This window comes from Ixodes scapularis, unplaced genomic scaffold (genome assembly GCF_016920785.2).
Source record: "Ixodes scapularis isolate PalLabHiFi unplaced genomic scaffold, ASM1692078v2 ptg001421l_1__unscaffolded, whole genome shotgun sequence".
NCBI lineage: Eukaryota > Metazoa > Arthropoda > Arachnida > Ixodida > Ixodidae > Ixodes > Ixodes scapularis.
The window spans coordinates 92,923-105,808 of record NW_024610148.1 but is presented as its reverse complement, the minus strand read 5'-3'; the positions used below and the strand labels follow the sequence as shown (position 1 = coordinate 105,808).

General features: G+C 45.4%; 1 protein-coding gene across 1 annotated transcript in view; it reads left to right on the top strand.

The window, feature by feature from the left end:
• Window positions 1–6,914, top strand: part of LOC115322451 (ficolin-1-like) — a 70,375-nt gene extending 63,461 nt beyond the window's left edge. The window contains exon 5 of the mRNA XM_029982805.2: window positions 6,607–6,914. Within this exon, the coding sequence (XP_029838665.2) occupies window positions 6,607–6,914 (308 nt within the window). The remainder of the gene's footprint in view (window positions 1–6,606) is intronic.
• The last annotated feature ends 5,972 nt before the right edge of the window (window positions 6,915–12,886 follow it).

Below are 12,886 nucleotides of genomic sequence, written 5' to 3'. Positions count from 1 at the left end.
CGCTGGGCAATTTTGAACCATGCATTCATTTTTGCTTTGCGGTTGATGAAGTAACCAGGCGCTGCCCCTCACGCCCGTTACGCGTATACATAAGGTTCGTGATTTTTTTCTGAACAATAAAGAGACCAGGGTTCATTGGACACAAGTATGTGTTAACAATCAGTCCAGCTGTATATAGGTAGTGTAGCACAAGACTGCCAATACAATTAGCTTTCTGTTTAAATTGTAAAACTTTTTGTTTGTTTTGGGGACACAGGAGAAGAAGGGGGAAGGCTTACTAGGGAGCCTGGAGCCGCACTTGGTCCCACGAAGAGCCGCAGTTTGGCCACACCTTTGCTATGATGTTAACTCTTGGCTGCTGATTCTTTCCAGCTTTTGTTTACCATTTAGTTCAACTATAGACATCCGTAGTGACTGGTATAGTTGAAGCCCCAGCCCGATTTTGGACATAAATTATTGACACTTTAGGTACTTTTTGAACTAGCCAGACTAAGCGCCTTTTAAGAATACCCAGGCTTTAGCCTTCCCATCATGATATTCATTATCTCTCGATTTAGATTAGCAATTGAGAAAGCAGCAAATAAAAGCTGTGCAATATCCAACATTCAAATTTTCCCGCATTCTCCAGCAGTGTGATGTCCAACGAGGTAGAGGGGCTTAGAGCGATAAACCGGGGTTCCGGTCTGCACTCGAAAGTGACCCCCATAAGGCGGCTGCCATTGTACGCAAATTTGACTACTCGTCAGATGACCAAACTAAATACGTGACGTCGCAGGAAAGATGGTAGCGCCCATCCAGCGGCTGGCCCCAGTTGGGCCGGAGCTTGTCGGAATCTTTGTTGGTTGTCGTTCGTCTCGGCGAGTTGATTTCACACGCGGAAGCCGTCATATGAGGCCGGTCGAGAACGACTTCAGAGTTCAGCGTGGTGTCTGACGTAGGTATAACGTGAAAATACGGAGGAACGGCGTGCATTTCGCTGGTGGCCGACGAGGATATTGCCACGGAAGAACCTGCCCTACGTTGCTTGGACCTCGGATTGATTCGGATACCACTAGGATAAAATTTAAGCCAAAGTTCCTGTGCTCTGGATGACCATCGGAATCTTCGAGGTCTGCGGTGAAGCATGTGCAATATATCTGGACACACAGTTTAGCGACGGAAACTGCGTGAGTCGTGCTTGGCAGTTGGCAATCGTGGTGCCGCTTCGTTCAGGTAACCGAAGGCTCACTTTGGTTGGGAGGCGCACCGGAGACCTGCCTTGAAGCTGGTAGTTACCGTGCTGTGCTAAATGATGCTGTGTTGCTTTCCAAATTATTCCGGCGTAGATGTGCACTTTCACGGAGCACAGGTGCGTCGGCGTACCGAAGAGCTGCCTTCAAGCTGGTAGTTCCTGTACAATGCGTTAGGTGATGCTGTGCTGCTTCCCAAATTGCTCCGGCGTAAACGTGCACTTTCATGAACCACAAGCGTTGCGGTTGATATTGATTCCGCTGGTCTGTCGCACGCTTCGTCGACACAAAAGTTTCATCAATTGCAAGCCGTATGGACATTCCACGGCGAGTGTTACCTACCCAGTCCACCCATTCACGCCGCATTGCGACAACAGTCTGCAGCGGCTTATAACCAGAAAAGTGGTCCCACGGCAGTCGTCAAACCCCGAGAGAGAAAATTTTTTCGGACAGAATGCCACTAAAGCAATGCAGCTTCTTTAGTGGTCAGGGTAGTCTCTCTTCTGTCGGTTTTGTTATATTTTCACGGGTGCTTGCTCCAGTCCTATTTTCTATCTATATTTACTATTCTGGAAAGTTCCAGGCCATGTTCAGCTGTCATCGTATGTTCTGGTGGAGATGTTAAGTACTTTACCCATAGCCCTTCACTTTGTGCACCTGGGCGGCTCTTCAGCCAAGTTGCCCGATAACGGGACACGCGTGGCGGACTATCCCGCGTCTTAAACCCTTGGCAAGCAGTGAACCAGTAACTATCCCGAGCCCGGTGAAAAGACCGCAAGACGAGCAAGTACCACAAGGACGAACCTCGAAAATACACCACGAAGAACCTGAAATCTGAGTCGGTCACTGCTACCAGCAGGAACCACCGGAATTCGGTCGTTTCCGAGAAAAATCCGAAGCTGACTAAGCCAACAATAACAAACCTGTAGCAGTGAACCGCGTCCACTCCGACCATTGTTTGTATGCCCGTCGCACCTCACGCTCCGACGCCCTTTCACGCATGGTATATAAAGGTGTCGAGGGCTGGATTGAACAATATGACCGTGTTGCCCGCCACAGTGGGTGGACAGACAACCAGCTCCTGCAGAACCTATACTTCTTGTGGAAGAAACTGTCAGGCACTTGTTTGAGAACCACAAATCCTCCTCAACGTCATGGGAAGTTTGCAAGATCAAGCTGAAGTGCACGTTCATCGGCCAACATTGACGAGAGAGCCGAATCCCTGATTCCGTCGAGGACACGACCCCAACAACAGCGTCGCTGCCTTCGTGGAGGATGTTTTGTGCCTGATCGAGCACCCACGCCAACCCTGGTGCTACAGAAGACGAGAAGATAAGAATCCCAAGCCCCTCAGGTTAGGGACAGCCCCTTTGGCAGCCTTGTCCGCAACCCCACGACAACAGTCGAAGGGTTTGTATCACCGAGACTTCCAACATTGATTGTACGCTGCAGACAGAGCCTGTCACTATCAACAACTCCCCGACGTTTCGACACTCGAGTCATCCAGCTGCAACTTCGACGCCAGACTCCCAAGCATCCGTAACATCATCCACATTGTTGTCCGGGAGGAGATCAGGAAGCTACTTTCTGCCATCAGTTGCCTAGCTTTTATTTTGATTGCTGAGATTGTTTCGGAACAAGTTCGACAGGCATTTCAACTGAAAACTTCTTCAAGCAAAGAGGCATCTGACGAACCGAGGGCGACTTATGCCACAAAGTCACGACGTCCACATCGGCTACCAGTTAATATTCAATGGCAATTCAACGAGACACCCCAACGCCGAAGCATTCCCAACGTCGGAAAGAACCACCGTAGGTTCTTGCTGAACAAAGTACACCGAGGAAAACGGAGGTGCTGCGAATGGTCGACTGAACACCACTCTGCTGCCACTGCATGAGGCCAACCATGCCTACTGAAGGTGCCGGTACCAATGAATTGGCCTGCAAGAGTTTGTGCCGAACGACCTTAGATCACGTCTCGAGGAGCATCTGCAGGACATTGAGGATTATCTTCCGTGACTTTTGCTCCTGGCGCTGACATTACCGCGAGGCTCCTGATCCCCATCACCTCGACAGGAGGTAAGCACGACAAATCAGGTGAGCGGCAATGCAAGGACAGTTGATTTGGTCTTGGTTGTTGTCCAAGGACAATACCTAATAACTTACCGACACCATTTATCTGTGTCCATGCAATGAAGCACACAATTTCAAACTTTGATGGAGAATGCCGCTGAGTGAATTGAAGAAATAGAATGCTTGGTTGTTCTCAAAGTGGACACCAAGCATCACCCGACTTCACTTTGCCACACGAGACTTACACAAGTTGCAGTGGTCGCGGGACGCAGAAAAAAAAATCTTCATTACGAAATGGAAGTGAAATGGCTTGGATAGCAAACAAACACTGTTGCCTGTTGCCAGCCATCAAGACAAAGCTACAGCAAAAGGCTCAGCCTTTTAAGCACTACATGCCCGAGCTTGCTGCATTGACGCAGAGAACTACCAGGAAAATTTGCGGACTAGAAGCCAGCTTTGCAGCTTCAGTGCGTCAAATGTCAGTGGCCGCACACGGCGTATGATTACAAGACGGCATCTGTCGGTCAAAGCTGCCACTCGACCAAACTGAACACCGACGTGCAAGAAGCGTCATCCGACAACAAGGAGCACAGGTACTACGACTGGACGCCTGACACAGGGCTGTCGCAGAAAAAAAACTCGTTATGGAACCATTTTCTAAGAATCAATAATTATGTAATTATGTGGAAATAAACATATTTGATACACTTATCAGATCAGCATATTTCCACTCGCCTTTACGCCTTCAGAGTCTCTACACAAAGAGTTATATTCACGGCATGTTCTGGACCTTTTGAGCACCCCCGCATCTCTGACCCCTCAATATTAATTATTGGGACATAGCAGACTGGCAGACTGGTTGCATTGGGCTGCACTCGTTCCACTTCTCCAGAACATGTAGCGCATCCGAAAACCAACTCCAGTGATGTGAAAATGTTGTTTATTCATTCATTCCCTCCATGGGCCTCTGTGGGCATTGCAGAGAGGATACTTAAAGCTACACACGTGATAACATCAAAGCACACGGACATTATTGAACACAAACCAGGCCCAGCTATCGGAAGTAAATATTACACTAGTAAGAAATAATTATTGCTGCACCTTGTTGAGTTCAAAAACAAACACACCTTTGAGCATCTAGTTTAATAGTATGGATGCATTCTTGTATAGCAGGACACTTCCTATACGCATGACACACTAGACCCTTTGCAGAACCCCATCAAGCAACACAACTGTTACCATCTTTTTTCGGCGTAAAGCACACGAATGGGCCCCAGGCCACGCCGAATGCTAATGCAGCATTCCACTCCAATAGGTGCTGAGCCGAGTTCACGGTGATGGCGGACATAACATTCTTGTCGAACAAATGCCCAAAGTATGAAAGCCTGGGGTTATTAGAATAGTAGCTAGTGTAATTCGTTTCATCACAATTTAGCAAACGGCAAAGGCTACAGTCTCGGTGAGCCAATCTGCACGTTGGAGAGAGGCACATGACAACATGTCATTCAGAGTGCTCGTCTGCACAGATTTGTCACACACCTTCGCTCCGTGTCTCTGATTGGCTCGAGGGGGCTATGGCGGTTTCCTCTATAGACATAGACAGCCCACACTTTTCAAAAAAGTCTATTGAAGAGACCGAATGGAATGGTCAACATTTTTCAGCAAGACTGCTCTTCAGGCAAGGGATGAACACATATGTGAATAATCTTATCCAGGAAATTAGAACAAGTACGCTCTTGATGAAAAAAAAAAGTATTGCTGCAATAAATTTTACAAAAGAAAAAAGGAGCAGTTAATCCATGCATACACCAAAACAGTTGTTCTTATAGCAAGTCAAAAAGCTTTGAAGCAGGTATCTGCAACAATTTGTTCATCCCCTCACTCAATAAAACGTCATCCTCGTTGCTAAAAATGAGTGTGCACTTCACACTCACAAAAAAAGGAAGAAAATCGATCGAATATAGAATCGTCGATTAGCACAAAAGGTTAAAGATTGCAGGAGTTTCCTCGCTAAAAGTTGCTATGGTTATTCGCTGACGCAGGGCTGAAACAACTTCCCCTAGGCCCTAACGCGACGTATACCTTTCGCTTCGATTTTCAGACATTCCAACGTTCAAACGAAGCTAGAAAAATGCGAATATTTTATGCTTGAAGTTATATCGTAAAATTGTTAATAAGTGCAGAAACCTAACGGTCGCAGGAGCTTCCTCGCTAAAAGTTGCTGTGATTATGCAGTTACCTAGGGCTGAAACAAATTCCCGTAGGCCCTACATCCGACGCATACATTTCGCGTCGATTTTCAGACATTCCAACGTTCAAACAAAGCTAAGAGAATGCGAAAAGGTTATGCTAACTAAGCACGCAAATTTCTATCGATCCTCGAACAGATCCCGAATCCGAGCACCGGTACGGCGATACGGCTGATGCTGTCGCACAGGTGTTAATACCCAGATGATCCAGAGCGATCTTGCGCAAAAACGGCATAAAGTATCATTCCTTCATATTTTCAGATTATACCTGCGTCAGCGCGCACCAAAAAGCGCGAAGTCGTCGGAAAGCCGCTGCACATCACGGCTACCGCGCACCAAACAAGCTCGCATCCGCCAGCTCTGGGCGCTGCCATCTTACCTATGACGTCACGGCTCTTGAGAGGTCACGTGACGAGTAGTCACTTTTGCGTAAAACTTGGCGGGAACTGGGGGGGTGCCACTTCCGAACTTCCGGTTTATCACTCTAAGCCCTTCTACCTCGTTGGTGATGTCACATGCTTTATTACTTGAAAGTCGAGCAGACAGCCTAAAAAGACACAGTAATTTAAGTGTCTGTTGTTTTTCATTTGCCGATGTGAGCTTCCCCGGAATTCATTCCACAGCACCAGACAGGAAAAAACTGTGCTGCCCCCATTTAACAACAATGTATGAATGGCTGGTTGATAACGGCTGCGCCTTTGTAACGGGCGGTAGCTTGCTCCACCTAGGGTCAAGTTTTTGACGGCACGTTTTCAGTATTGCCAGTGTCACTGTGAAGCCTTTCAGCCCAAACTTTATAATTCAAGAACTCCACAAAAAGTATTGTGACATATAATTTAGGTTACTAATTCGGCTGTGTAAATTAATTTGTTGAACTAATTCTGAGGCAAATCAGTTTGGAAATGAAGAAGTGCATTTTGCCTCCACTGACACAGTAAAATGTTTCTAGATGTTTTTGTTTAAGAGAACATATTACTTTATATTTGCGGCTTGCGAGTATGTTATAGTACAAGAGCCTTCAACACCGTTGCTTGGTTCGTGCTGGTTTTTGGCAGGCAAAAAATACGACGCGTTGTCCGGCCACAACGGATCCGTCTTCACCATCAAGGAGAGCTCTAAGGCCAATCCCGACCGAGGCTCCTGCTTCACTGAAAAAGAACATCTAAGTGGTGGCTGGTGGTTCAAGGATTGCAATCGGGCAAATCTTAATGGAAGTAAATTTGGCTTTTCAACATTAAAGAAGCCCGGTATTACCTGGATGATAGATGGCGAAGCCGATTCCTACTCTTACATCTACCACAAAGTGGAGATGCAGATCAGGGACGCCGACTTTGGTTTCTGCACGGGGTCTCAAAAATCTTAACCTATCTTATTTCTGATCCCTGCTTCGGTGCAAAAAAGAAAGGCACTAAATCGCGGGGAAGTTTCCATTTACTGTATGCTCCATGAAGTTCTGAATTTTGGATTCTCTCTGCGAACTTGGGAAATAAAATATTCATAGAGCGAAGCTCCCTTGTCGTGGCTCTCCCAACTATACCGCCAAGGTCTAACTCTAAAGCGGCAGTCTCACTGCTTATACATCTTACAAAACACAGTCTGCAGTCACGGTCTGAGGCCTTCCTTGTATATGAGGGTCCCGTCACACTGGTGAAATAAAAACCGTTCTTAGACATGTTAAAAACATGCGTATGCACGAGGCAAATACGCTTGAAACATGATTGGGGCGTGACCGCAGATAATTCTGAAATCATGTCTGCAGCCCGTGTCGTTTGTATGATGCATGAGCAGTCTGAGAGCGGCTTACATTCACCAACTGCGCACCATTGGCGCCGACTTAGTCGAAGCCAAATGAGCATCGTTCCAAATTACGGAAACGACAGTTGTGTTTAGGCAGCGGCCTCTTGAGACGTATATGTCTGCGCTGTAAAAGAACGACTTGGTCGTTGCTGAACGACTTGCGAGGCGTGGCTGGTAAGTAACGCGATGCTGAACGCTCATTCGCCGCTCACATGTAACCCTAGTGGTCCGAACTAACAGACATCCGAGTTTCAGAACTCATAGTCATCTTGCTTAAAAGTTGTAAGCGATTGCGGAAATTCCCAACAGGAAAATGGCGGCCGACGGAGCTCTCGAATGCGTGGAGCTGAAAAGCGGCAGTTACCGAAAAATGGCGGCAACGGGATCCATCTTACGCCGAAAGTTTGAGGAAATCGCGTTGCTTTTTGTTTAAGAGTATAAACTTGGCCTAAGTAATAATGCATTACTAACAAAAAAAGAAGAAAAAAAAAAAAAACAGCGCGAAAACTTATGAAGCACAGAAAGGAGTAGACACGTCAAGCGTCTACTCATTCTACCTGTCCTTCCTCATCTTTTTTTTTTTTTTTTTTTTTTGCGCCGATTTTTGTTTTTAACTTTTGAATGAGAAAACGGTAAGTTCGGAAACGTTGGCATTTGGTTCGCTGTAGCTTGGACGCCTAGCGCTACATCTGGGCTTAGAATAAGCGTTCGGCGATGTAAAGTTCATTTATGCGCTTAAAAAAAAAAAGCGTCTGTATGGGGGGGGGGGGGGGGGGGCGGAGGGGATATTTTTGTTTTTCGAAACAATGATGCAAGTCAAGTATCAACGTCATCAGCAGCGCCACCGTTTCCTCTTTTGTCTCGGTCACAGTTCTTTTTTATTCTCGGCGATGTGTGAGTTTTTCATTGCATCGATCGTCTCTTTATTTCACGTCGTACTAGAACATTTCCGCCTCCTCACGTAGGATATTCTTTTCCAGCCTGTCCGGTCCAGCTGCCAGTTCTTCCATGAAATCAAAACAGTTTCCTCCCGACAGAACATGACGTTGAAAAATTAGTATAATTGTTCGCAAGGATCAGCGATTCATTTATTCATTCAGTTATGTACATCGCCCTTATCAGGGCAATACTGCAGGAGGAAGACGATACAAAAAATACATATAAAATATAAAGTATGCAATGAAAATGTGTCTATGATTCGAAAAATAGTTCAAATGACTTTCGGTATAAAAATACTGACATTACAGAAAATTCACAATAAAAGAACAAATCAACAAGCTCACCAGCAATCAAATTCACAAATTGACAGTTACCCGAAAAAGAAGCTCTGGGGAACCGACAGAAAAAAAGGCGAAGTTGGCGAGAAGACAGTTTCATCAGGCAGGCTTATCCATTCCTGTACAATTTTCCGAAAAAAAAAAAAAAAAGTCCTGTGGTGGATTTTATGAATGAGTTCAAAGCAGTTTTTAATTCATTACAAGACATCTACAACTACATCTTCATATGCGAGCTAATATTGTCATGGCTTAATTATTTAATGACCGAGTAAATATCGCCGCGCTCATCTTATTTTTCCCTCCGATACTGATATGAGAACGTTACACTGCGTAGTATGGTATTGAAATATAGAGGTGCACGATGAATTTCCTAAAATTTCATTTTAGCCCGTTTTGACAAATAAGAAATTTGTAAAAACAATTTTGAAAAATTTAAAACAAAATAATAAAAAAAAGCTTCTCGTCCACTTTTTTATTCTAATACTTAGCAGGCGGCGTAAAATTATCAGTTACTTACGCTAACATCGAATAAAACAAGTGGGATGCACCTGGCAATAATTACTCGTTATTTATGCAATAATATAATTAACCCACGACTCTAATAGCCTGCCCTAGAATCCCTATGAACGCAGATAATATTGTCCCAGACAAAATAAAAATCATATACGAATGTGAAATCGAAATTAAATTTTTGACTACGGCGTGTGCGCACGCTCAACATCGACAGCAGCGCCACCGTAGTGGCGTGACGTCACAGAGTTGAGTTAGTCTATACACGAGGTGCGCTCAGTAATGCTCCGAACCAGAACGCTCGCTCAGATGACAAGAAACCCAATGCCTACAAACGCGTCAAAATCTCACCTTTTTTTTTAGCGCCGTAAAATGCCCTGTAACTGTGTTACATCTCTCTAGAAATGAGTTGATTTAGGATTTTTTTATGATTCTCAGCAAGTTTCTAATTGAAACACTGTGTTTATTTCACTACTTAAAAAGTTTTTGAGTGAATTTTGGTCAAATATTTTGCTAATTAGTATAGGGGTATTCACTGGACGCCATATTTGAGCGCGATGCTTAGAGCTCATGCTCAAAACGAGCTCACATTAAAGGCTGCTAAGACAGGCAGTCTTGATGGTGCGGAACTGACGTTGCCGAAGGGCTGTGGGAGCTGGCCGTCAGCAGGCGCGCAGCAGTCGCAGACACAGCTGTGGCCGCCAGTGTATACGCCCGATGTTTTTTGTAATCTGTAGGCCCGTTTGTCTCGAAGCCGGTCAACTTTAACCGCGGTAAGAAGCTAACCGCACTTCTCTACGAGGGGGGATTTTAGGTCACGTGACCGGCAGAGCAAGTATGGCGGGAAAACATGACGGTGCCCCTGCGAGCGAGCGTCGCTCGCTTTGGAACTAATATGTCGTAGTAGCAGTAATATCGGGCGCGTTAGTCAGCTATGAATGGTGCAGGAGGCTTTCGCTTTTCCTTACCTCACATAAATCGCGAAGCATGAGTGATGACCTCGCCACACTTTTGAGATAGTCTTTCGATTCTGGGAAGGACGAGGAGGTGCGAGACACTGACAGATCTGGTCCCTTAAGATCCAAATGGCAAACTACCCGCCGAATAAAGCCGCAGCGACGGCGTTATCCTGCGCCAGATCAGCACCAACACGGCAGTAACGTCTGCCCGCAGGTTAAGCTGGACAGAACCAGGCGAGTCCGACACCCCGATGACCCCGGGTCGGTTTTCACCGGTGACCGCACTCGATGCAGGCGTAAGAATCCAGCAACTACAGTACATATTCTCTGGGAGTTCAGAGCCACTGACGCTCAAGGCGGGCCAACATTTAATACCTCCCTACTCGCCATAGGCCCAAAAATTTCGTAGACGGGACGCGATCATGGGGCGACACGCAGCACAGGAAGATCGTGATAGACTCTCTCCCAAAGTTCATCCGAAAAGCCGGTATCCGGCCCTATGCGTAAGCATTTAATCCTCATCGTAGTCCCCATCTCTTACCCCTCATGTTCCACCTGAGGTCAAGATGGTTGAAAAATCATTAAAATATGTCTTAAACAAAAACAAAACAATATTTTGCATTACCGAGACCTGATTATGTACCGAAACTGCGTATGAAAAGTATTTTTGTTCCGATTATGTGGCGCATCGTACTGATCGCGAATTGTCTTCAGGAAGAAAAACCGGGGGGGGGGGGGGGGGGGGGGGGGGCGGGAAGTGTTGGTTGCCTTAAATAAGTTACTTGATTCTAGCAGGCGTTCCGATCTTGATACATATTCAGAATACGTGTGGGGAGAATTGAAATGCAATGATTGAGAGCGTATGCTGATAAGCGCCTTTTATTTTTCTCAATACATTAGTCCAGATGAGTTTAATGACTGCCTTTTCCGGCTTGGAGACGCAGCTAACATGTTCATTCCTCACAAACTATTACTCAATGTCCCTTGTATTGGCTGGGAGACAAACACTATTTCTTCGATTAACTACTATGTCGCGAAGAAAGGCAGTTATATACTTAATTTTATCTCCTTCATGGGTCTGAGCCAATTTAGCCGGGAGAAAAAGTGTGGGGAAGTAAGGAGTACTCTATCTTTGACTCTCAAACTTTGACGACGTTTCGGTTTTTGAAAGGAAATTTCCTGTGGTGCTGGTAGTCAACTATCATACTCCCCTCGAACTAGCCTTAACTTTAACTGTACCTGTAAATCATAAATCGAAAGCAAGCCTCACTCAGGTAGGAAGACAGCAGTGTTACGGAATGGGCACCCCCATTCCATTCCAATTCCATTCCGGGGAATTAGAGTTTTCGATTATTCAATTCCTTTCAACTCTTAGGAATGGGGACACTGGGCCAATTCCACTCCTGGAATGGCTGAATCGTTCCATTCCATTCCTCTAATTCCTACACGTAAAAATTGACACTTGAGAGCTGCATTGCGTTGCAGGGTTGGGCAGAAATAGTAAAAAATGTACTTGACAAAAATGTAGATGAAAATAGTAGCTAAAATACTGATACTCAAATATATCTGCAAAAATGTATCGTGATACGTATCGGAAATACATATTAAAAAGAGTCAAAAAGTCTTTGGAAAATCAAATACAGGATTACATTTTAGAGAAGGCAGAAATATAAATACTGATAATGCAATACATTTTTCAAATTTCTTTGAGCCGTCAGCTGAGATTAGGCTTTAACTTTGAAGTGGAAGTTTTTTTCTTATCCCGAAATTACTTTCCCGCAGGCAATGGGTTCAAGGAACGTTACATCAAGGATTGACCGCGGTCCCTTCCCTGACATCCTGTTTGTTTGACCAGTGATGCGAAGTGCTTCGACCTTTAAATAAATTCCATCAAAACATCATCACTTCCCTGTCCAATAAGGGCGCTCCTGTGAACACTGATCACATGACGTCACGGCGGAATGAACTAGTATTCTTGTATCTGTAGGTGTTGCCTTGAACATGAATCTTTACCAACGCTGCTGTATGAAAGGACAATACGTACTTTCGTTGTAGGTGACCTCGTGCATGCAGGCAGTTGCATTTGGAATTTTCGAGAATAGGGTGGACCACCTGAAGCATCCTGGAGCACATGTCTTATTTACTGTTACGGTTGAAAAATCGATACGGTGGCATCCCTGTTGTGACGGGCCTAAATGCCGACCTTCCGCATCTGACGCATAAATGGCAGTCTTCAAGTTTCGGCTAGCATCACCCAAAGAGAGACTTCTGGATTGCGACCTGAGATGGCCGGTATAGGTGTGAGATCTCCGAAAAACAGCGCGCTCGAGACGAGTCGCAGGAGTACGAAGTCTGGGTCGGCACAGCGTGGCCACGTCCGGCCTCCTTCCTGGGTATCGGATCACCAGAGCAGCGGGTGAGGCTCTCGTCGACTAATGACGTACCCTTGAGCCGTGCAACAGACGCATTCGGATTTGGTAGGGATTTGTTCACTGTTCAAGTTCACTTCACTGGTGAAAGTCACCACAACAACCCCCCTTCCCACCCCCCTTTGTTCTTTGCTTTGACGCTTGTTTTTTTTTTTTTGCATCGCATTTTTTTTTTTTTTTTTTTTTTTTTTGTATAAGTCTGTTTGAGCTCCACGCGGGTTTGCATTTTCTCGCTCATTTCATTTCTGAACAACTGACTCGCTGACTAACTCGCTATAGCTAAACGTAAAAAAAAAAAAAAAAAAGCTCAAATGAATAAAAAAAATATAAAAAACTGGGCCCATTCCATTCCCATTCCGGGCA